Source organism: Podarcis cretensis, assembly GCF_951804945.1.
Source record: "Podarcis cretensis genome assembly, chromosome: 6".
Lineage (NCBI taxonomy): Eukaryota > Metazoa > Chordata > Lepidosauria > Squamata > Lacertidae > Podarcis > Podarcis cretensis.
The window spans coordinates 72,389,651-72,416,032 of NC_137175.1; the positions used below are offsets into that span (position 1 = coordinate 72,389,651).

The 26,382-nt window shown below is 42.7% G+C and overlaps 1 protein-coding gene across 1 annotated transcript; it reads left to right on the forward strand.

Moving 5' to 3' along the window:
* Window positions 1–3,235: 3,235 nt before the first annotated feature.
* On the forward strand, window positions 3,236–25,900 carry LOC307218640 (calcium-activated chloride channel regulator 1-like; the record flags this gene model as incomplete). The annotated part of the gene is made up of 14 exons (XM_079981252.1): window positions 3,236–3,388; window positions 5,437–5,577; window positions 8,069–8,219; window positions 9,123–9,234; window positions 11,155–11,323; window positions 12,593–12,814; window positions 14,194–14,418; window positions 16,041–16,218; window positions 17,469–17,575; window positions 18,405–18,629; window positions 19,473–19,743; window positions 20,653–20,817; window positions 22,079–22,318; window positions 24,482–25,900. The coding sequence occupies 14 exons, from the start codon at window positions 3,236–3,238 to the stop codon at window positions 24,979–24,981; spliced, it is 2,859 nt and encodes a 952-aa protein (XP_079837378.1). The 3' UTR covers window positions 24,982–25,900.
* Between the last annotated feature and the right edge of the window lie 482 nt (window positions 25,901–26,382).

Below are 26,382 nucleotides of genomic sequence, written 5' to 3' on the forward strand. Positions count from 1 at the left end.
GTGTCTCCCTTAAAAAGACACCTAACTCCCCCCAACTTCTTCAGCATAGTGTACCCCACTTGTATTTCTCTTCTCCATGTTCTGCCTCTGGCTTCTCCCCCTGCCCCCCAATCAAAATCTCAATCCAGGTTCCGCCCCCGCCCCAATGCAGGAATAGGAATACCGTATCCCACCATTTTCCTGGTCCAAATGTCCTTTTCGAAATCTAAGCAGCTGTTGTGGGCAGTGGTTCTGGCAAGCTGGCAATTGAGTCCATCTCACGACGCTGCAAATATTTTTGCACAGGAAAGAAATGCAAACGAAAGAGTTAACAAAATAACAGCAAGCAAACTCCCACCACCCAGCTATGAGAAGGGTCTGTAGCTCAGCGGCAAAGTATGAACGAATAATTTTTGTTTGTGCTTTGTGGCAAAGCATATTCCTTGTACAGTGGTACCTCAGGTTACATACGCTTCAGGTTACAGACTCTGCTAACCCAGAAATAGTGCTTCAGGTTAAGAACTTTGCTTCAGGATAAGAACAGAAATCGTGCTCCGACGGCACGGCGGAAGCAGGAGGCCCCGTTAGCTAAAGTGGTGCTTCAGGTTAAGAACAGTTTCAGGTTAAGAACGGGCCTCCGGAATGAATTAAGTACTTAACCTGAGGTACCACTGTATGTGAAAGGCCTCCGGTTCAATCTCCAGCATCTCCAGGTTGCACTGGAAATTTCCCTGTCTGAAACCTTGGAACACCGCTGTCAGTCAGAGTAGAAATACTGAGCTAGATGATCTGACTTGGCATAAGGCATCTCCCTATGTTCCTGCAAGGGGACTCTACTATGCAAATCACCTGCTTTTGTTGATGATGTTGACATTGGTAATGCTGACTCAGCTTTGAGGGGCAGTAACAAATTCTGCAGTCTATCCTACCAGACAGCGAGTGGCATACGCCAGGTTTGAATATGCCAGTGGCGTATTCAGACAGGTTTAGTTTCCTTGTGGCTAGCTCACAGGTGGATTTCTGTTGTTCTCATGTATGCACAAGACAGGAAATCGATGGCTAGAATTATCATCGCACAAATAACGGACAAGTTTTCCAAGTGTCAACATTGCTTTTAGAATGCATTTTGCCATTTTTGGAGCAAGTTGTGAAGGGGAGATCTCTTTTTCAAAACTGAAACATATAAAGAACTATCTTAAGCCAACCATGAGGTGGAAACAACTGTATTCACTTGCAGTATTCTCAACTGAGAATGAGCTTTTGCAAAAAAAAAAAAATTGAAATTTGAAGATGTAATCTGTGTAAAATGAAGTATGAAGATGTAATCGGTGATTTTGCTAAGAAAAAAAGAGCCCCAAAGTTTGTATTTAATTAACATTTACTTAAGACAAATTATGCAAACCATACATAATAAAGTGTGCCTTCAGCATATGACAGAAGCTATGTAATGTTGTGAGCTGGGGGGATCAATCTGGGTGATGCCCTTAATTCCTTTCCATTTTGGAAAGAATCCTGTATCTGTGGGGATAGAATGTATCAGAGCCCGCAAGGACTTTGGCAAGCTAGTTAAGCACCCCAATTAGCATAGCCAAAGAAGTTGCTTTGTGCCATAGAACAAATGGGTGGGCTTTTTCCACCCCTTTACCTAGCTCTGGGGTCAGCAAACTAAGACCCAGGGGCTGGATGCGGCTCACTGGGCTCGTTAATCCAGCCCGCGAACCTTGCTGACCCTGCCGCCCGCTCGATCAGTCCCTGAACTAAACTGGCACAGCATGCAGGACTCGCTGTGTGGTGCCTGACTTCCATGATGCTGGTATGGCTTCAGATTGGCTGCAGGAAGACGGGAGACGGATGTGATGTTTACTGGTTTCCTGTTCCTTTGTTTCCCAGTTGGTTCTCTGCTTTCACAGAGAGAGCATGTATATTTCTTTTCTGTCTGCGTAGTTGGAAATAAAGCGCTCTTTGCAATGTAGCTCATACTATCTCGGCTCCTTCCCTGTGTTCTGGATACTCTGCGTAATGGGGGAACATGCTCGGAGCCTCATCAAAGGCTCAGGTCGTTAATCACGTCTGAGGACTCGACCGGAAGAGTCGCTCGGTCGAACACAAGTCCGACAGGAAGCTCCTGCAGCCAATCCAAAGCCGTAGACGTCTCTGGGCAACACCCCTTCCTTTCCGCTGAGGTGGCCATGTATGGCCAAGAGTTGAGCGGCAGGAGGTGGCGGGGAGGCTGCCTTCGCCGCCCAGGCCAGCATCATGGGCTTTGTGCCCCACGGACCCCTGGCCGAGGCAGAGGACGCCGCTGCTGCTGCTGAAGACGAGGCAACATTGGCAGCTGCCGCGTGAGTGGCAGCAGAGGGGGCTCCTTTCAGGAGGAGGGGTGCTTTCAGGAGAGGGTAGGTCCAGCCCTCCACAAGGTCTAAGGGACAGTGGACCGGCCCCCTCCTGAAAAAGTTTGCTGACCCCTGACCTAGCTGATAGGAAGGAGACTGGCCAGAGCTGTGGGTGGCTGAGCTGGAAGCAGGCAGGAAGCTGGCATTTAGGGCTCCCCTGAAAACCAAAAGGGAAAAAAAGATCTGTTGGGGTGTTAATGCTGTGAGCCCCTACATCCTATGCTCAGGTCGTATCCATGCATAAATAAAACTAATATGTTCTAAAGACACCACTTTCTCCACTGACCTACAGTCGAAGGAAACCAAACCTGGAAGAGCACTTGGGGCCTCTGGAGTTTCTCCCTGCTCAGAGACGGCAAGAGTAGAATCAGAATAATCTTTATTTGCATCAGCCGCTAGCCATAGCAATAAAATAAAATACAATGTGCTGCAGATAGAGGTGAAAGCTTAACTCTACAAAATACATTCTGGAGCTTTACTTCAATAAGCAAATAACAGATCTTATTCTAAGGAGATGGCAATGACAGAGTTAAACATCAGTTTCCCATTGCCCGTTGGAGCACTCCACCCAGTCTCTTGTACTGCGGTTACTTTCATTTCCCTGTGAAGTTGTGCGTTAGCCAGCAGCCTTGTGTTCTGAGCCTCTAAAGTGAGTAGCCGTGCCTTATATTATTGAATGAGAACTTAACGGTATTTGTGATGAATAGCACAAGGAAACGTGGGGTTGGGTTGATTTGCAGCACTCTTTGTCCTGTCGAAAAAGGGCTTTTCTGCCTCTCTCTGCCTCTCTCTTTCAAAGCACTTGCCTAAATAACCCTTCTATATTTCTCTCTGTGAGGCTGGACTAAGAGGCGCAAGCAAAGATGATGATTAATTGTCGGCTTCTGCTGGCATTGCAAGTACTGCATTGGGTGGCAGGTACCATGGTAAAACTCGACAACGGTGGGTTTGAAGACCTGGTCATTGCCATCAATCCTAGGATACCTGAAGATGACAAAATTGTTGACCGCATAAAGGTAAGACGGCTAAATAGTTGTGAACATGTTTGATTAGCATCTTACCCCTCAGCGACTGTGATAGACTGCGAAAATGCACTGTGCGTTTTATGAGTGTAGGTTTCCCCACAACAAGGCTCAGACATATATGGCAGCTGCAAGAAAACAGGCTGTCTTCCCCCACAGATGCATTAAAAATATATATTTTAAAAATCTGCAAAACTTGCAGTGACTCAAAACCTTCTGATCCTTCCCTCTTGTGAACTGGTGCCACCATTTTGGCTCTGTAACATAGGAGCCAACTCCTAGGGGACGAGGTCTCTTCAACTCCCCTAGTAAAATATTTGAGGGGGTCAGGTACACCCCCCAAGTTGATGGGCTTTGCCATTGAAATGATGTTTGTGTGAGGCATATTGTGATTGATTATGTGGGGCAGGACTTATCTGCCCCCCCTATTTTATTCAAATTGGCACCCCTGCTCTATACATGCATTGGTGCTCACACCCTGAGTGCTGAAAATAGAGGGAAAGGGAGAGATAGATTGTGAAACAGCAACAGACTTCCTGAAGGACCACATGCCTTCCTCTGTGTGGTTTTGTTGTGTGCCAGAACACTGCCATGTACTTGGAGGTGAATGTTGCTCAAGTTTTGACACTGTACATTTAAAGCACAGCCAACACACATTTAAAGTGAATTCCCCCAGCTTTACCTTTCCCATTCGCAGAGCTACTTGTTCCCAGCACTTTTAATTAGCTACAATATGCAGAAATCTTTGGGGTCAAGTCGTGGGCTTTAAATGTGCGGTGTGACTCTGCAGGTGTAAAACACCCCATCAATTAATAAGAAATAAATAAGTAATAAGTTGCTTGTAGATTTTTACAAAAGTAACTCGGCTGACACACTCGGGGGCTGGGAACAGAAGCCCCACGTGAAATGGTCATCAGCTGAACTTTTGTGTGCTGTTTATACTATTTTATTGTCTCAAACCCCATGAAAAGACTTTTGAAATCTTTTAATCGATTGGTAGTGCAAGAAAAAAACAAAATTGGTTAATGAAAGGGGCAAAAGTTTTGGCTTTTGCCAAAAGGTTTAAACACCACATGGCATATTGATTGAGCAGTTGGAAATCCTTCAAATTATCTAGGATTATAGGTTTAAACTAATCAGAGCTCTGTGAAGCACCAAATTTCTGGAGATAATTCCAGAAGTGGGATGTCACTACCAAGAACAGCCCTTCCCTCCACCATCACTTGACAAAATGGCTACCACTTTGGAGAAACAAAACAAAAATGTCTTTAACAGGAGGTAATTTACCCAGAAGTTTGTCAGGTACAACTTTTTGCAGAACTTCTTTCCCCCTCATATCAGGGTGGAATCTACACACATATAAAAACCATTCGGAAAATGCTTTCGGAAAAAAGCACAAACCAACTTTATATATATATATATATATATATATATATATATATATATATATATACACATTGAATTTTCCATAAGGCTCACCTTCGCCATCTAGTGTCACATTGTATATTGCACTTGAAACATACTTAAAACGTTTTGTTTGCAGCTGTGTAGCTGAGTCCCAGGTGTACTTTTGCATGCTAAAATTCCTATATGTCAGGCTGCAGTTAATGACGCAGGAGTATCCACACAAAAATGTGCCTGATGCAGGCATGTGCAATGCATCTACTAGCCCAGGGGCCAGCAAACTTTTTCAGCAGGGGGCCGGTCCACTGTCCCTCAGACCTTGTGGGGGGCCAGACTATATTTTGAAGAAGAAGAAAAAGAACGAATTCCTATGTGTCATAAATAACCCAGAGATGCATTTTAAATAAAAGGACACATTCTTCTCATGTAAAAACACGCTGATTCCCGGACTGTCCGTGGGCCAGATTTAGAAGGCGATTGGGCCGGATCCAGCCCCCGGGCCTTAGTTTGCCTACCCTTGGAGAAAGGGATTTAGGGAAAGAAAGATGGCAGAAAAGACCAAAGGGCACATTCCGTAAAACCCAATGCAGATACTAGTCACTGACAGACAGAGGTCTTTCCTTTCCTTTCCTTGTTAGGACATGGTCAAAGAGGCGTCAACATATCTCTTCAGTGCTACACAACAAAGATTTTACTTCAAGGCTGTAAAACTTGTCATTCCTTCGACATGGAAAGACAAAGCAGAGTATCAGAGAGTAACTACAGAAACCTATGACAAGGTAAGTCTAGGGGAATACTTTAAATTGCAAATGTACTTGTAGTATTTTTTTAAAAAAGAAAAGATTGGGGCAAATGGAAAGATCAGAGGGAAAAATAAATACAGAATAAGACTATGCCATCACTTTTGAATGCAACTGAGTTTACATTTGATTGAACGTGGATATCAGAGAGTAACTACACACAAACCTATGATAAGGTAAGTCTAGGGGAATTGGGCTGCATAAAACATATTGTTCTTACAGATGTGATAATGGTCAAGGCTAGATTAAAAAGGTTGGGGACCCTGGTGCGCTCCCAAAACAGGATCCCCCTTTATCCTCAAAGGAATGCATGAAATAAGGAACTGGAAAATATATTTTGAGAAATCTTAAGTACTAGCACAAGTGGCTGGGCCTGGTGAAATTTTAATTCCTTACCCCTACAGTTATGATTCATGGGTTCCCACTTAATTTTATTTTGATTTTAAATGTGATTTGAATTGTATTTTAAACTAATTGTTTGATTTTGTGTTTTTAATGTATTTTATATATTTAGTGTTAGCCATCCTGAGCCCGGTCTCAGTCGGGGAGGGTGGGGTATAAATAAAATTTATTTCTATTATTAACAAATTTATTATCACATATGCTGTCATGGACTATGAAAAGTACTTGAAGCATTTGCCATTTCACAAGTCAGCAAAGTAACAAGCCTTTTGGTGATCCTGAGCATTTTTCATTCTTTAAACTCACTTCTCAGTGCGTATGCTCACTTTCAAACGTCAATCAGTCACGAGTTCTTGGCATAACCAACACAATGGCTGTTGTGAAGATTTACAAGGCATAAAATGATCATAATATGCTTGTATCGTAGGCATCAAATGTTGATTCCTTTAACCCAAGTGTTGGATCCTTGTAAAGGTCCATCTATTTTGGAGATTAGTACAAGGCTTCAACCACTCTTAACCTAGCTTGTTGGACTCCATGTCTTCTATAATGTACAGAGCAACACCACCTCCAGGACGCTCTTGCCTGGCCTTCTTATAATGTCAGTATCCAGATATAACCATGTCCCACTGTCTCTCTCCATTCTACCTGACATCCGTCATGCCCACTCCATCCACACTATCCTCTAAGAGCAAGTACTTCAGCTTGCCCATCTTGGCTGGGATACTTCTAGCATTAGCATATAAACACATATATACATTACCTCTCTGAGATACTTTTGTTTTAGCCTACAGTTCTTTGGCTCCCAAAGTTATGCTTTTGGCATCATCCTGCTTGCTCTTAAGTTATAAGGGCTCCTTATGCAGAGGTTAGAGAACATTAAGTGCATATTGAGCATTTTTGTTCTGAAAGGTTATACCAGGGGTCAGCAAACTTTTTCAGCAGGGGGCTGGTCCACTGTCCCTCACACCTTGTGGGGGGCTGGACTATATTTTGAAGGGGGTGGGGGAGGAACGAATTTCTATGCCCTATAAATAACTCAGAGATGCATTTTAAATAAAAGCACACACTCTACTCATGTAAAAACACCAGGCAGGCCCCACAAAAAACCCAGAGATGCATTTTAAATAAAAGGACACATTCTACTCATGTAAAAACACGCTGATTCCCAGACTATCCGCGGGCCGGATTTAGAAGGCGATTGGGCTGGATCCGGGCCCCGGGCCTTAGTTTGCCTACCCATGGGTTACACGAACGTTCATCTTGATTTCTATGCAGGGTGTTATACATCTTCCTGTTGATCATTGGTCCACTCGTTTCTCAACATATTTCCTAACTGCCAAAGGCCGTTTCAAAACAAACTGATTTATTGTGCTAGGGTGACAGAGCACTTCAATCCACTTCACTTATACAGATCAGAATTTACGAGTGTGCATTTGAATCTCTTTCACAAAATATAGACAGTCTGGAGATCTGGACAGCCTATCATTGTGACTATGTATACATTCACTGACAGTAACCCTGCAGTCCGATATGCTCTTTACTGAGTGTAAGCCTAACTGAATATCTAGACTTCTTTCTACATCTATCTGCTTGGTATTAGGCTGCACACCTCACAAATTGCACAGGTACTTATTCAAAAGATGATCTCAGCTGTTTTAGGAGAATACACTATTAGGCTATAACTTCTTTTAAATGTGCATTGCAAACCTAGGGCCCAAATCTGTGTACAGTGGGACCTCAGGTTACAAACACTTCAGGTTACAGACCCCTCTAACCCAGAAGTAGTACCTCTGGTTAAGAACTTTACCTCAGGATGAGAACAGAAATCGTGCAGCAGCAACAGGAGGCCCTATTAGCTAAAGTGGTACCTCAGGTTAAGAACAGTTTCAGGTTAAGAATGGACCTCCGGAATGAATTAAATACGTAACCAGAGGCACCACTGTACTGTATTTCTGTTCAGAACCAAAATCACCGTATAAGATTAATCACTGTATAAGATTAATATCAATGGTGTTGGTTGTTTCTTTTCTCTGTGATCTTTTAGCCATGTTCTGTTTTATTTCAGGCCGATGTCATAGTGGCAGAATCTTCCCCCAAATATGGAGACGATCCCTACACCTTGCAATATGGCGGATGTGGGGAACCAGGGCGATACATTCATTTTACTCCTAACTTCTTGACCAATGACAATTTGTATAATGCTTATGGTCCTCGAGGTAGTACCTGTTTTTATTTTTATTATTATTATTAAAATGTGAGTCAAGGTTTCAAAAGATAATGCTTTCTCAGGAATTCCATTAATTCCTTAAATGTAGTTGCTTAATTACTCGAAAGTCTCCTAATTTGTCTGTAACAGATCAGCAATATTTCCACGTCAGATTCATCAGAAAATATTCCAGTCACAACATCTCCCTTCTTGAAGCTAGTTGAACATGCTCCCATTCCATCGTACCACCTCATCCCCTCAACCTGAAGCCATTAATAAATTGGCTTTATTTATTAGCCAATAATACCCTGTGTTGTGAGAGCTAAAGGCTGACAGGTGAAGCCCAGCAATATTCCATCAAGAGGTCAAGTCAATGGTTTGAGTCAGAAATTCAATGTGAGAGTCCATGACAAGGTCATGAGGCTGTGCTACAAGATGTTGTCAGAAGAAGGAGAAGAAAAAGAATAAGAGTTTGGATTTGATATCCCACCTTTCACTCCCCTTAAGGAGTCTCAAAGCGGCTAACAATCTCCTTTCCCTTCCTCCCCCACAACAAGCACTGTGAGGTGAGTGAGGCTGAGAGACTTCAGAGAAGTATGACTAGCCCGAGGTCACCCAGCAGCTGAATGTGGAGGGGTGGGGAAGCGAACCCGGTTCACCAGATTATAAGTCCACTGCTCTTAACCACAGCACCACTGCTGTCTTGCACCGTGACTGAACTGAAGCCTTATAGACGTTTATGGGAGGGAAGGAGGGACTTTTGAATCAGATCAAAAAGTTGCCTATCCCTTTCATAGTTATTTAATTGCTTGTGTGTGTGTGTGTGTGTGTGTGTGTGTGTTGTACATTATATGTTTCTTCCCCCCGCCCCCAAAAAGTGTGTCACATTGAGCTTTGTCATTGTCTTCCACAGGTAGAGTCTTTGTTCATGAGTGGGCTCATCTCCGATGGGGTGTCTTTGATGAGTATAACAACGATGCACCTTTCTATGCTACTGGAGGAGACAACTTGCCTGAAGCAACAAGGTACCATCCCATACTGTCCAGTTATTGCCTAGACTGTAATTTGATGATATACAGAAGAGACTATTCATTAGGGGGAAATGCTGCAATGTCTTGGTGGACAGCACCCCCAATGAGTACCTTTTTTCTCCCCCCACCCATTTTGTAAGAAACACGTTTATTGAATAATACAAAAGCCCATCACCACCACATTCTACAACAACAGTTTTAAATTCATTGAGAAAAGGCTGCGTCCGAAGTTACCCCCACTTCTGGAAAATGTGTCACGCCCCATGCCATGCCCTCTTCGTCTGGCTTTCAGGATAGCAGCTTTGCCCCTTCCAGCCCCAGAGCCCTGGTTTTCGTTCTCCGTACTTTTCAGCATTGGCACATTTTTCAGCATATCGGGCAAGATGAGGAATCGGGTTTTGCTCCCTCGAATGTAGACATGCTCTAGATGTGGCACACGGCCATCTCTATAGGTCACTGTCATGTTGCCCACTACCTACTTTTTCTTGCCCAACTCCTTATCAGCTGCAGCCTTCCAAGCACTCATGCATCCCATGAGAAAGCCTAGGTAGGGTGTCGAGAGACCCCTTGTTACTCCAGTAAGCCTTCTTCCCATTGTTCATATCAAGGAGTCCTTTGGGACGTAGCAGTTAGCACAGGCATAGGGCCAACCTAACCAACACCCCTAGACAGTCTGGTTGCAACTGCTGCAATAGATCAGTCTTAAAGGTACCCCTGCCCGAACGGGCCAGTCATGTCCGACTCTAGGGTTGTGCGCCCATCTCACTTAAGAGGCCGGGGGCCAGCGCTGTCCGGAGACACTTCCGGGTCACGTGGCCAGCGCGACGAAGCTGCTCTGGCGAGCCAGCACCAGCGCAGCACACGGAAACGCCGTTTACCTTCCCGCTATAAATCGGTACCTATTTATCTACTTGCACTTAGGGGTGCTTTTGAACTGCTAGGTGGGCAGGAGCTGGGACCGAAAGATAGGAGCTCACCCCGCCACGGGGATTCGAACCGCCGACCATACGATCGGCAAGTCCTAGGCACTGAGGTTTTACCCACAGCGCCACCCGTGTCCCCACGGCAATCAGTCTTAGGATTGCCATATTTCAAAAAGTGAAAATCCAGACACAAAGGTTGTTGAGCATTTTTCTTGGAGGGGGTGCAAAGTTGAGGGAAATCACCACTTGAGGGAAATCACCAAAAAAACAACACTTCCAATATGGGCTTGCCATATACCTGGGTTTTTCCAGACATTTTAGCCGCTTGCCGAAAATTCTGCCCAGATGCCATTTTCAACGGACAAATCCTGGCTATGTCTGGGAAATTCCAGAGGTATGGCGGCCCTAGTCAGTCTTAATCATTTCCACAGCCAAATCCAGTTGTTGTTGCTGCTGCATCGTCGTCATTATTCTTTCTATTGTTATTGTTATTTTAATTTATATCCCATAGCAGCAAGGCAGGAATGAATGACTGATCTAATCTGCACACAATAGTCATTTAGGGAAAAAGAGACCTTTCCCCCAAATTGACTATTCTGTGTAAATTAGGTCACTTTAAAAATATATATTAAAATTGTTATTAGTCCAGAGGTTCACATTATCGCCACAGGAAGAAAACTGCCTTAAAATGGTACAAAAATCCCTGTTTGCAGACCCATATATTTGTGACATAAAATGCTTGTCTGGAAGCAACCTATGTGACTGAGGGCTCATCATCACTTCCACTTGTGCCACGCCACTCAAAAGTGGATAAGCTCTTAATCAAACTGTATTATATCCACGTTACTTAGAATTCTATAGTCTGATCTTCTGGGAGTGCTGGTGGGCGTTTTAGCAACTGTGGCATGGACAACAACATGCCAGCACGTAATTGCTTATTTCTCAACTTTTAGACTGGCTGACCATTATCTGTTTCTATTATGTTGATTAGGTGCTCGACGGATTTCGCCGGTCAATACATATTCCCACTTGGTGGCAAACAACACAGACGTTGCAAAATTGATCCCCAAACTCAGCTGTTTGAACACGGATGCGCATTTTTCCCAAGCAGGCGCCAAGATACTGCAGCTTCTATAATGTATTTGCAAAGTCTTCCTTCAGTAAGTACGATAAATCTCAGTTGGGATCTATTCTTCTCCGGTGTCTGCCTTCAAAAACACAACATTATTTTTTTTTGCTAAGGAGGTAGGCAACCTCAACCTCCGTGTTTAAGGGGGGAATGGACTGCATTCTTCCTCCACCTGCAGGAGCCCAGAAAAAAACATTTCACAGCAGAACGAGGCTCACATAGACAACCTCTTTCTATCCACACACACCCCTTTTGACTTTTTAAACTTTTGAGGCGTGCCCAGGATTTCTTCTAGTCCTGCATACACCAGGGATTTCTTGTGTTATCTTATACCTCCCTCTTGTGTTGTGCCGTTGCTATTTCAGCCACATGAGCACTGAGACTCCCCCTTGTAGTGATGTATGGACATTGTGACGTTAACATATGAGAGTGCTGGAGAGGAAATAGTTAAACAGGTTACCCAATCAGAACCCAGGGGGTGGAGTCAGAGGGACTATAAAACCAGCTCTGGGAGGGTCGAAGGGGGAATTCGTTGGGAGTTGGGTGGTTGGTTGGAGTGGGAGTGAATTGGGATAGAGTCTGTGGGTAGGTTGAGTTAGCGTAGTGAAATAAGCTGAGTCAGGAACAGTTAGGAGCTAGGAAGACAAGTAAATATCTGCGAGGTGGTTTAGTGAGTGAGAGCAGGTAGCAGAAGTTATAGGTCTGGATAGGCACCCCATGATTGTAATTGACCGATACCGTTTATGAAACCACACGCTTGTTAAACTGCAATAAATAAACAGAAGTTTATGTTCCAATTTAACCCTGACTGGACTCAGTATTGTCCCAGGTAGGGCCTGGGTGGTGGCAGCGAGAAATAAAGTGGTGGCACAGGGATCAATAGATGGTGAAATGTCCGGGGACCCTGTGTGATCGCCACAGACATTAACTTGTGACATGAGAAGTGAATGTCTGTTCAAGCCCTGGGAGGTCAATAAGCATAGCTGTCAACTTTCCCCTTTCCTTGGGAGGAATCCTATTCAGAATAAGGGAATTTCCCTTAAAAGGGGGGGGGAGTTGACAGCTATGTCAATAAGTAAACTAGAACAGACTCTTTGGAAACTCTTCTCATTGCATTTTTGTGAGGTTAAGGGCAACAGACGTCTACAACTAAATTCCGCTGAACACCCTGTAGCCTTTTTTTTTCTGTGTGCCGATGAATGTCCATCTTTGCAGCACCTCTTCCTAAGGAACAGCTGCCATGAAGTAGGAATTGCTAATGAGGTGTGATCTTGACCTGTCCTTCCTATCTTTTATTTAGGTTACTCAGTTCTGTAACAAAAGCAACCATAATATTAAAGCAACAAATTTGCAGAATAAAATGTGCAACTACAGGAGCACCTGGGAAGTAATTATGGACTCTCCCGACTTTGCCAGTTCATCTCCAATAACGGTTCCCCCACCTGATCCCACTGTCTCCTTGCTGAAAAAACAGGAGAGAGTTTTGTGTCTAGTGCTTGATGTTTCCGGAAGTATGGATGCGGTAAGTCTGATTTCCATTGTTCAGAAGATATGTTTTGAGAAAGTTCAAAAATCATGGTTTTCATGTCCATAGCGAAAACAAATGGACACTGAAGTCTATCTCCAAGGGCCTTCTGGCAGTTCACTGCAAGAAGTGAGGTTACAGGGGAGCAGGCAGAGGGCCTTCTCGGTGGTGGTGCCCTCCCTGTGGAACACCCTCCTGTCAGGTGTCAAGGAGATAAACAACTATCTGACTTTTAGAAGACGTCTGAAGGCAGCCCTGTATTGTGAAATGTTAATGTCTGATGTTTTACATTTTTTAATGTGCTGTAAGCTACCCAGAGTGGCTGGGGAAACCCAGCCAGATGGGCAGGGTATAAAAAATGAAATCATTATTATAAATGTCAGTACAGCACTGGCATTTCTGTAGTAAATGACACTCTATAATAGGAACAGTGAGGCTCAATTTTGTTGTTTCTCAGTTGTAGGGAACCTTCAGCCTTCCACATACTGCTGAACTACAACTCCGGTCAGTCCCAGCAAGTATGGCCAGTGACCATGGGATTTGTAGTTCAGTAAACATTCATCACACTTGGTCTACCTGATTATATAAGTTTATTTGGATATTTATCCAGCTGCGGTAACAAATCCATACAGGAGATGAGCTGCAGGGAAGGGCAATGTGGCCGTTGTGTGCCAGAGGGCAACCTCAGTCACATTCTGTGTTGGTGCAGGGAACCCAGAGCAAGTGATGGATTATGGGAGATGGAAAACACTGGGTAGGGGAGAGACAGAATGGATGAAGCATGGAAGGAGGAAGGGGGAAATCCAACTGCAAGCATTCGGTTGAGATATCTAAAGAAATCAATCAGGTCTTTTAGGATTCTCAATAGGACAGGAAGCTTCAGCAGCTACCAATGTTCTGGTGATAATCCCTGAAGTGGTTTCAAGAGACATGGGAATCATTTGACTGAAAGTCAGGGTAAAGACCATCTAACTAACCAAACAACTGCTAAGCAAATAGAAACAAGATTCTGTTAACTGAATTGGTATTTCCATATATAACATATGGAAATGTGTTCAGCAGCCACAAAAATATTATAGGAGAAATATTCTTCGAGAGCACAATACATGAGACAAGCCGTGTTGAAATGAAAGCTGCTGTTGTGCACCTCCCATCCATTTCAGAAAAATTTCCAGATGGATTGCGCCCTGAATCACAACATGGATGAGGTTATTTGGATACTCTGAAACATTATCAATTTGTCTATATTCACGAATGTTTTGCTGATCACTATACTTACAAATAAAGCTTCAGGGAAATTTTTTATTTGCTTCTCAGAATGCACTGGCAAGTCTGTGAATGCTGTTTGTTTTTTAATTATTATTATTCACATGCAGAACAATCGCATTGGTAGGCTGAAGCAAGCTGCGGAAATATTCATCCTGCAGATTATTGAAGCGGGATCCTGGGTTGGGATAGTCACGTTCAACAACAGAGCATCAGTTCTGACTGGCTTGAAACAGATCAGCAGCAACAGCGTGCGGCAAACACTTGCGGACTATCTTCCTACCTCAGCTGGTGGAGGAACCAACATATGTTCCGGAGTGCAGTCAGGATTTCAGGTGAAGGAGAAGGGAAAAAATCTAGATTATTTTTCCCCTATGCTTCTGTTTAGTTGAGTAGCCACATATAAAAGAAGGCAGGGTTGCTGCATATAATAGTTGTGTTCTAGGGGGCATATCAGGTCTCATAAAAGCCAAGAAAACTGGAATTCAGTGCAGACAAGATAGAGGTGCTGTTAGTAGGTGGTTTGCTGCCTGGGTAAGTGGTGTTCAACCCGTTTTGGAGTCTTACTCACCTAAAAGCTCAGGTTCATAGCTTGAATGGAGCCAAAAGAGCCTGCGTGGTGTAGTGGTTAAGAGCGGTGGACTCGTAATCTGGTGAACCGGGTTCACTTCTCCGCTCCTCCACATGCAGCTGCTGGGTGACCTTGGGCCAGTCACACTTCTCTGAAGTCTCTCAACCTCACTCACCTCACAGAGTGTTTGTTGTGGGGGAAGAAGGGAAAGGAGATTGTTAGCTGCTTTGAGACTCCTTAAGGGGAGTGAAAGGCGGGATATCAAGTCCAAACTCCTCCTCCTCCTCCTCCTCCTCCTCCTCCTCCTCCTCCTCCTCCTCTTCTTTTTCTTCTTCCTGCTTGACTTAGCAATGATCTTAGGGACTGGGCAGCCTGATAAACTTTTCCTAAACTGTGAAGGAGCTATAGTGCATCACTGTGAATTCCCTGCAGCGGAAGCTATATGCTTTCTCTCCCTTTCCATATTGAGGCCAAAGAGAGTGCTAAAGCTGGTGTCTCCAAGCATGGGGATAGGGAGGGGGAATTTGTTCAGTTTACATTTAAAGTCGAGTTTATCACTTTCCTAAGCAATTTGACAACCCAAACATACTGCCCTTCAAAATTTTCCAAATTTGGCGCTTTAAGTTTTCCTCTCTTTTTTTGATAATAATTTTTATTAGTTTCAATTAGTTTTCAATTTATTAGTTTTCAATCCAAAATGAATTGCTTTAGTTTTCCAGCTCACCAATGTTTACAAAAATGAACATATTATGTACAAGTTTGCATGAAATGGAATCTATTATTGGAAAACCTATAATCAAGATGCATAATCACATGGGGAAAAAATCTATAATCAAGATGCATTATATTAGGAGAAACTGCTTGCAAAAATATGCACTTGAGTGAAAACTGCATATAAAAAACATGTTTATTAGGAGAAATTTGCACTAAAATGCTGAATAATTTTCATGAGGATTTTTAAAAATAAAATTCTGAAATTGCTGCATAACTGCAGAGATTGAAATTTAAGAATATAAAAAAGAGAAACTGTGAGGTCTTCTGTTCCTAGGCATGGATTTTAGGGGAATGCTATGGCAGTTGTTGTGGAACAGCAGCTAGAGAGAGGAGTGAGCAACCCAATTTGCACATATTTTCTACCCTTTTTCTACCCTAGTGAAGTAGTGAAGTAGCAAATGCTGTTTCTCCCTTAACAGTAACATATATGGCACTTATCTCACCGCAGTCCACTTCCTATAGAGGTACGAAATTAATTCACACATATGTCACAGAGCAGCAACCGTACAACATACTTGCAGAGTTTTGTAGCAGTTATGTCATACACTTTAAGTGTGTGCCCTTCTAAATTACTAATTTCTTTTAATTTTTCAATCATTTTTTTCCATACAGGTCTTTTTACAAAAGTATTCAACTACAAAAGGCTGTGAAATTGTGCTCTTGACAGATGGCGAAGATACTGCTATAACCTCTTGTTTCGAAGAAGTTCAAAATAGTGGGTCTATAATTCACACCATTGCTTTGGGACCAAGTGCTGCAGAAGAACTAGAAAGATTGGCAGACATGACGGGTAAGTGATTGAACGAAATGTCTGAGTCTTACAGGAGTCTTCTGTGCTACTTAGTGCCAGCTGGTGTCTTGCAAAAAGTTTGTTTCACTTCAGACACACACTGTCCGCAGCAGTATTCAAAGAAGCCTCTCTCAGCAGCCATTTCCCTCACACACACAGAGAGAAGACAGAAAATCAGTTAAAAACAACAGTTACAGTTGTACTTTGGTTCTCAATTTTAATCCGTTCCGGGAATCTGATTGGCTGCAGGAGCTTCCTGAACTCAATTGGAAGCCATAGAAGCCGCGCTGAACGTTCAGCTTCCAAAAAATCGTTCAAAAATTGAACACTTAACTTCCTGTTTTTGATCATTCGGGAGCCGAAATGTATGAGTTCCAAGGTGTTTGGCATCCGAGGTTCCACTGTGCTTGAATAACAGTCTCAACACAATGGGACGCCTCTCACATGTGACTCACAGTCACCCAATCACATGAGAGAGCTACTGCCCAAGGAAAAACCCATGTTAAAAGCACACAGAAATTTAACATGAGTAAATATGACTATTTCAGGAAATTAAACCATCATCCTTAACAATCCCAAGTCCTATTGCCGCATTTACTCGAGTCTCATACATGTACGTCACCAAATCTAACGAACACCTCAACTTTCAGAACCTTGAAACAAACAAAAAAATGAATTTGCTGGCGAATGTAAATGTGCCGTCGAATCTAATGTGTGCCTTCATTTTTCGCAACGTGATTTGGCCCCAGAAAGTGAGCATTAGATTTGAATAAATGTGGTATTCTGTCATTACGGCATTTGTGAAGATAGAACGCCTACTGAAAATGGGGAGACTGAGGTTCAGCCACAAAAGCTCACTGAGTGACTTTGCACTATCTTTCAGTAGACTTGTTGTGAGGATAAAATTGGAAGGGGTTTGTGTGTACTGAGTTAGGTGAGGTGGTGAGATGCAAGGGCAATAAAAAAATCAAGAGTTTCCTTCCTTCCACTGAGTTAAGTAGGCTAAATTTTCCTTAGCCATTCCAGTTGCTGCCTATGACCACAAAACACAAACATTTTGGGGGGTGGCATTCTATGAAATAAAAAACCCTAGTGCAAGAATTATGTGATCGTTCAATGAAATTTTCACCATCCCCCTCCCCCCCGCCGCCATGTAGTGGCCGCTACAAGGTATGATACAAAAGCTAATTGCATTTTATTCCACCTGAAAAATTCTTCTAATTATTATTATTATTTCAACCACATTTCAGAAGGTTCAAAATTTTCTGCCACTGACAGTTTGGATTCCAACGGTCTCATTGATGCTTTCAGTGGAATTTCTTCAGGAAGTGGAGATATCAGTCAACAATCTATTCAGGTTTGAACTGCAAAGATTTGAGTGCATGCAGTAGTCTATCATCATCATCATCATCATCATCATCATCATCATCATCATCACCACTATCGCTATTATTATTATTTGCTTAAAATTACTAGGCACCCTACAAGAATTAAAGTCAACACAGAGTGAAATCAATTCTACAGCCCACATTTTTCTATTATTGAACAGGGGGAGGAACAGGTATTAAAAGAATTATCAGAGAAGGGCAAACGGCCAAAATGGATTTTGTCAGAGCTGAAACATTTCACAATGTACCATTCTGAGTTCAAATGAATGTGTAATATAATTCATTTTTCTTTGCCTGGATAAATAACAAATTGGAGAAGAGGTTTCATTAGGAAAATAGCATATGACAAAAGTGTTTCTTTAAAAACCACAACCCAGCACCATGGTTCCAGCCCAGCTACCCATTGCCACAATGTGGAAACTGGAGATTTGAGTTGCCTCATGTAGCATTGTCCAAATATTGGCTGGCCATTTCCAAGGCTGTAGAGGTGCGATTGTTTCCACCTGTTTCAACGTAGCTGCTTATCTGCCTTCCTCCATGTCTTTAACATTGAAATATTGATACAATATCTGTATGGGGCAAGACCTATCATGTCATGACTGTACCAGCATTTTTATTAAAGGCTGAGTATTGCGTATTACTTGTCTAGCAGAACTAACCACTGTGAAGGCACCTTCTAAACAATGTACCGCCACTCATTTCTTTACATCTTATGAAAGGAAATAAACCATATGTATTCAATTTATAAAACTTTTCAGATACTGTATACTTATTTCTCCCCTCTCCCCTCACCAACAGCTTGAAAGTAAAGGGCAAAGCGTCGGTTCCCAAGACCAGCTGAATGGTATTGTAACCATTGATAAAACAGTGGGGAATGACACTTTTTTCGTGGTGACGTGGGACACATCCCCACCAGAAATTCTACTCACAGATCCCAAAGGAAGAGAGTACACCAAAAAAGACTTTGCAGTTGATAGCACCAACGTCCGAACAGCTCGCCTCAAGATTGATGGAACCGCAGAGGTAAAAACTGAGCTCTTCTCAAACTTCTCTATGTGTCGAACCATGACTAGGAATGTGCCTATTCCTTTTTGAAAAGGGAGAAATGACTGTAGCCGTGTTAGTGAAGGGTTGCGTCACTACAGCAAATTATTTAAGAGCCATTCACTACTAATCCTTACAACATTTAACATTCAGTTGCTTGTCTGAAATGATAGTTTTTGTGCAACTGACCAGTTTATTACTTTATCCCTTATAGGGCAGAATCTCACAGAATAATCATAGAATCATTGAACTGTAGGATTGTAGAGCTGGAAGGGACCACAAGCATAAACTATTCCAGCCCCCTGCAATGCAGGAATCTTATGTTATATCTATACTATTAGGCAGTCCATTATACCATGCGAAGTCTGAGGCCTTTGTTGTTCTGCCTGATTGCGCCACTTAGGGCAGCCCCGACTTACTTTTATGCCTGGGGAGTGGACCTGAGGGAAGACTGTGTCCCTCAGGTCCTCTCCCCAAGCCCTGCCGCCCAGGCTGCCGCAGATTGGCCGATTCAAACTGCGGGCCTACTGGTGCCTGTGATGCTCTGTTGTGGCCAGGAGGGAGCGGCAATGGCTGTGGAAAGATGGCGAGACTCTGCAGGTCTAAGGAGGCACCGCAGTGGACCGCAACTGCCGCTCACTGTGGAAGGAGTAAACGAGCATTATATGTCCAGCTTGACGCTGCTGCTAGTACCTTCTGCACTTGTAGATATATATTTTGTAGAAAATGTCATCCATCTTTATCAAAACACAACAATAACCAAAGGAATGGAACTGTATTCACAAACATTACTTAGATATGCAATATCCTTCTATATTTCAGACAGGAGATTGGATTTACTCAATTCAGAATACATATTCAAACACTCAAGTCATATCGATAACAGTCACAACTAGAGCAGCATCTGTCAATGTGCCCCCGGTGATTGTGAAGTCCTTTATGAATAGCGATACCAATAAGTTTCCTAGTCCGATGGTTATTTATGCAGAAGTCAGCCAAGGATTCTTACCTGTTATTGGTGCAAAAGTCATAGCCACAGTTGAACCAGAGACTGGAACACCTGAAGAGGTGGAGCTTTTTGACAATGGTTCAGGTACGTTTATTTCGAAACGTTATGGGCAGTATGCATTCTGGATTTATTAATTTTTTCCCCTGAAGCAGAATATTAACTCATCAAATCTAGCATTATCTAAGCTGACATAGTGGATTCAAAAGCTGATCTTGGCTGTTCATCTTTCGCAGTGGCAAATTCATTCATTCTTTTCCGATAGAGTACATACATTGCAACCAATACCAGTGTATGTATTTGGCTTTTCCTGTAGCATGTGACTTGCCTTAACTGCATATGTGAAATAGAACCGTTATATATCAAGATCTCAATCTGGGCTCCCTAGTTTCATCAAGCCGTGCAAAAGCTATCTGTCAAATGTTGGATAGTATGGAGATCTACTAATGTTTGGGAAAACAAAAACATCTTTGGTGCTGAAATGATAGCAAGATTGGTGGCAAGGGGTCCTTCCTGGGAGAGCATTACATAACTGTGAGCTACTACAGAGAAGGTCCACTCACTCTTTGCCAGCCTCCCAACTTCCCTCAGAAATCACACACAGGGAAAGGAACCAGATGATGATCTCTGGATCTGGGTTAGTTCATATGGGGAAAGGGAGTCTTTAAGTTTGATAAGTGTCCTGATTTTGTTAACTGCTTGGCACTGCCAAAAATGGAGCTTGTCAGGTATATGGCAAGCTACAATAATGCTGGTGTGTTGTGTTGTGTTGGTTACAACTTGTGTTGGCCTGTGAGGCACAAATATTAAAATATTGGTACCTTATGATCCTATATTACAGAGATCAGAATCAAATATTAGCTGTTTCCATTAAAACAGCCACACACATTGTGAAATGAACACCTCCCACATAGGTTATGTAGGGTTTTGTTTTTTTAACAACCAGCAGTGAGAGGTGAGCTTTGGGATGTTACATTTTTATATCTGTGTATTCAGGTGCTGATCTTATCAAGAACGACGGGATCTATTCCAGGTATTTCACATCACTCAAAGGAAATGGCAGACACAACCTAAAAGTGCGTGTCGAAGGAAAAGACAAGGTTCTTAAACGGTCCCGTAGGCAGAGTCAAGCTCTCTATGTACCAGGTTATGAAGAAAATGGTAAGCCTGGGTTATGAAATAGCTTTACTGGTGGTATGTTAGCCCTGTGATTCTCAAAATGTGAAATTGGGAGTCTTGGGAGTAACACAAGTTTCTTCCTGCTATTCCCCTCTTCATAAGGGTCTTTATGTAGATCTGAACACTTTTCTGATGCATGGGTACATATGTGCCCATATTCTTCTATCCTATAATATTCTGGATGTGTTAATCATATGTGTCATTGAACCAATGAAACAGCTCCCTAATTCTTACAAGGCTTTAAAATATGCCTGTGGTATCCTCCTTTTGGCTAACACTTTTGGCATTTTAGATTCCCATCTGTTTCTATTATTTGCCAGCCCAAACTCTAGATCAGGCACGTCCAACTCCCAAGAGACTGCGATCTACTCCCAGTATAAAAAAACCCTGTGATCTACCCACTGTCATTGGAGAGAGGAGGAGTGTGGTTGGACATGCCTGGTCTAGATCAAATGGCTTTATTTTCCCCCTAGCAACTCTAGGCAACCATGGTGGAATCTACACACATATAAAAAACCCCTGTGAAAATGCTTAAAAAAAGAAAAAGTTTTGAAAAATGCATTAAATTTGGTGTAGCTCACTGTTGCCTTCTAGTGTCACATTTGTATATTGCACTTTATATTTTAAATGCTTTATTTGCAGATGTATAGCTGGATCCACATATGTAATGCATTGATGCTACGTGTGGGTGGGAAAGAGGCACGTTATCCGTTTGCCCACATAACTGTGGTATTTTTCTGCATACAGCAGCTTCAGCGTAGGGGAAGCAGCTCAGTGTAGGAATAGAGGTGGATCCGTATTGAGAAGGTGGTGTATAATAAAGTGATTTTAACGTCTTTAATTTATCTGGAGGTGGGGACACACACACACACACACACACACACAATAGGTATTTGCCCATTTTTATTGTTTGTTGTTTATTCTCAGCCTGTTACTACACTCAGCAACAAACAAAAATCTAACATGTGGCGTGGTAATCGAGAAAGCGCTAAGCAAAATGTTCTCACAAAGATTTCTCCTTGTGCGAGACAACGCTCTCCTCCCTCTTCTCCCCCTAAATCTGTCTGCATCTGGAGCAGATTTGGGTATGGTGAGAAACAGGCGGGGTGTGGGGGAAGAGGGAGACATCCCAGTGTGCTGGCAATAATTAGCATAAGTCATGGGTTACCTGTATACCTGGATATAATCTGCCTATCAGCCGTAATGTACCCCATCTGACATATCTTTCTCCCCTCTTTTGTAGGTACTATAACAATGAACCCCCCCAAACCTGAAGCTAATGTGAGCGAAACTGAAGGAGATCTGGGAAATGTCACCAGAACTGTATCTGGTGGTACTTTTATAGTATCAGGAGTTTCTCCAGAAGGTAGTCATGATGTTCTTCCACCCTGTAAAATCACCGACCTTGAGGTACAGCAAACTGGTGATGGCGGATTTCTTCTCTCCTGGACAGCTCCTGGAGATGACTATGATGTGGGGAAAGGTAAATGTGGGGTTCTGCTTTAATCTTTCAGTAAGGACTCTTTGAGAAATATTTAAATTTCGTACTAACCTGGTTGGGGGGTGGAGAGCCAAACAACAGTTTTAGTTACACTAACTTCATAGGCATGTAATACTGTACATCAGGGTCTCCCTTGGAGAGCTCCATTAGCCCTTCAATGTCCCCAGCGACACTCAGTTTTTATTTTTTCTAATTGATGTTTTTGGCCTTCTGTTGTTGTTGTTTGGTGGGAGGAGGGCTGCCTGTTTCCGGCATTGTTGCTTCAATTTTTAAATCCGTATTTTGTTCTTATTTTAAGACATGTATATGTTTTGCCATCGTCCGTCACCCCACCCCACCCCCGCCCCAGGCAAGGCAGATGAGTAGTGTAAGGTTTTATTCTGTGGAATAGCATACCCTCCAACATTTCTCTGCTGAAAATAGGGACATCCTATTCCATAATTTTACTATTTATACCCTTCACATCGGACTGGGTTGTCCCGGACACTCTGTGCGGCTTCCAACATACAGTGGTGCCTCTAGTTACGAACTTAATTCATTACGGAGGCCCATTCTTAACCTGAAACTGTTCTTAACTAGAGGCGTGCTTTCGCTAATGGGGCCTATTGCTGCTGCTGCGCAGCTGGCACACAATTTCTGTTCTCATCCTGGGGCAAAGTTCTCAACTCAAGGTAACTCTTCCAGGTTAGCAGAGTTTGTAACCTGAAGCATTTGTAACCTGAGGCATTTGTAACTCAAGGTACCACTGTATATAAAAACATAATAAAACATTAAACATTTAAACATTAAACATTTAAAAACTTCCCTAACTCCATACCTCCAATGTTTCTCCAGTATCATAAGGAAAAGTGGGGACGTGGGTGGCGCTGTGGGTTAAACCACAGAGCCTAGGACTTGCCGATCAGAAGGTCGGCTGTTCTTTGTGTTTGATTATTATGACCTATTTTTAAGATAAAAGGGAAATTCGTGGAAGGAATTTGAGTCGACCTTAGAAAAGGATTTAATATTTATAAGAAAATTGGATAAGTAAAATTTGGCCAAGTAATAAGAATCAAGTATTTCTTTAAAAATATATATATATAACAATAATATGTAAAGGATGAGAGATATGAATTTGCTGAGCTAATTTAATTGAATTAGGATGTATGAAGGGGGGGTGGGGGGAGGTCAAGAACTGGGGTTAGGAAAGTAAGGATATGAAACTTTATATGTGTTGTCTTTGTCTGTGTGTGTGTGTCTGTGTTTATAAAATGTGAAAACTCAATAAAAATTTTATATATAAAAAAAAAAAGATCAGAAGGTCAGCTGTTCGAATCCCCGCGACAGGGTGAGCTCCCGTTGCTCGGTCCCTGCTCCTGCCAACCTAGCAGTTCAAAAGCACATCAGATTGCAAGTAGATAAATAGGGAAGGTAAACGGCATTTCTCCAGTGGGAAGGTAAACGGCATTTCCGTGCGCTGCTCTGGTTTGCCAGAAGCAGCTTAGTAATGCTGGCCACATGACCCAGAAGCTGGACGCCAGCTCCCTCAGTCAATAAAGCGAGATGAGCGTCGCAACCCTAGAGTCAGCTACGACTGGACCTAATGGTCAGGGGTCCCTTTACCTTTAAGGAAAAGTGGGACATTCCAGGAGGGATCAGATGGCGTCTGCAAATCACGGACTGTCTCTGGAAAATAGGGACACTTGGAGGGTCTGAAATAGGTACCCTGTTGGGTTCTGTGACATGGGCCATGTTTTTGCATTGGCAAGGAATTACGGTGGACTTCAACAAGCCTAAGCAGCAGCCCATGTAAACTAACAGTATGTTCTGGAACATTCTCCAGAGTCCTTTGCAGCAGGCAAAGATGTCGTGGCGTGTGTGCATTCAAAACCAATGTGCTAAGAGTTCCCTAAAGGCAAGAAGTTTGAAATGCACAGAAAGCAAATTTGGGCATTGTTAGTCTTAATCCGTGACTGCAGACATAGATCTTGTGTGTTCTTTAATTCCCAATGTCTTCTGCAACACACAACGATGCAATGGGCTGGTGTGCAATATGCTTAGGGTTCCTGGAGGACAGGAAGTTATGCACTGAAAGATAGGCTTGTCACTGTTTCCTTGATCCATGTATATCTAACGCGTGCCTGTTGTGGGTCCTTTATTTTGCAGCTGAAAGGTATGAAATAAAGATGGGTGAAAGACCCTCGGAGTTAACCAATGCAACTTTTGATAGTGCGACTCCCGTGGACACTGCTGGCCTGATGACAGAAGTTGCTGGGGTCAAGCAATCCTTTCACTACAAGCCGGTAAACTTCACAAAAGAAAATGGCACCTCCATCTACTTTGCCATTCGTTGCATTGATGGGAGTGACAACGTCGGAGAAATATCTAATATAGCCGGAGCAGTCGTGCTCCTTCCTGCATGGCCAAGTTCTCCTCTTCGTCCAGTCACCATTTCCCCTACTCCAGCTGACAATTCCATTATTCCGTCTAGTCCAGATGACAAACATCCTGGCCCAGTTGACAAATCCACAATTATAATTGTGATAATTGCAGGCGTTTCTGTAATTATTTTTTTGGCTGTTGTAGGTATAGCAGTTTCCATTCGACGTAAGCAGAAATATGGAAAGTATGCAACGACGACTACCAGTACTACTGTTGCTCCTTGAGCTCTTTTTATATATATAAAAAAATAGCCACTTCTTCAACAACATTTCACAATACGTCATATATTGCCAACACAAAGGAAATAAATGGACAGTATAGTTATATCGTATTGACGTATCGTTACAATTCAGATGAAGGGAAGTGGATAAGTTGTAAATTATACTGAGTTGTATTCAGAGTAGAGTGCTCTGTTTTACTCAGAGTAGATTCACTGAAGCAAATAGTACCCCCAGAAGAAGAAGAAAACACTGGTAGTAGTATTTATTAGCCCCTTTACACATAAAAATATCGGTAACTTACAGCAAACACAAGAAAATCTCCCCCAAATATATTTATACAATTAAAAGGCAGGTCTAACAGTTTCTGCCTCATCAAAAGAGGCCACAAATACTTAAAAATCCTTAGTATTTGCACTGTTTTATAAGATATTCGGACTGTTTGTGCAACAGTTCATAATTATTTTTATAATGGACTCTGGCAAAACTTAACTGGAAAGCTCAAGAGGACAAGAACTTTAAAAAAGAATGGGGAAAATATAATTAACTTAGGAGACCATTGTAAGCAGATGAAAACATTAGCAGGGTTTTAATCTTACTTGTAAGGTGACTATGACTATGGACAATTCAGATGGATTAAAAAAATGTTGATAAAAGTCTGATATGCAGGTGTAAACTTTGACATTGGGACCCATAGAGGGGGTGGGGGAAAGTCTGGAGATTCAGAGGAATTTTTTTATATGGATTTGTAATTGTTTTTATATGGATTTGTAATTGTTTTTATATGGATTTGTAATTGTTTTTCATATTAATGCTTAGAGAATTTCTATCTTGATTGATTCTATGTCAGGCTAAAATATCCTTGTCATTTTGTGTGTTCAGACCCAGAAACCTCCCCTCTAAATAAATTCACACTTGACTCAAATTTTAGTTTTGGTTTTTGGCAGAATTTAGGCCACAACTTTATTGATTACAGAAAGTGACTGGTTGCATAGGCTCTGGTTCGACTGGCTCCCTGCACTCTTGCAGGCAGCGCTGACCCAGGGCACAAGCATAGGTCAGCCTAGGGTGAACACCTCGATAAGCGGAAAGCCGGGAACAGGCTATCTCTGCCACCCAGATGTCCCCCTGGATTCTGGCACAGGCACAACCCCCTCTCAGGGGTTGACCAAACCATTGAGTCCCTGGATTCCTTTAACGGAATACCCTTCACATAGGGATGGCGAGAGCATTCTCCCATCCCTATCACCTGAACCAGAGCCTATCCCGTACCTGTAGAAGAGGAGGAATTGCCATCTTTGTGCCTTTTGGCCCCACATTTGGAGCGACGACTCTTCTGCTGCTTTCCACCAGATGACGGGACCCTGGGCACCAGAAAATCCTCCTCAAAAGAGTGGATGTAGAGCG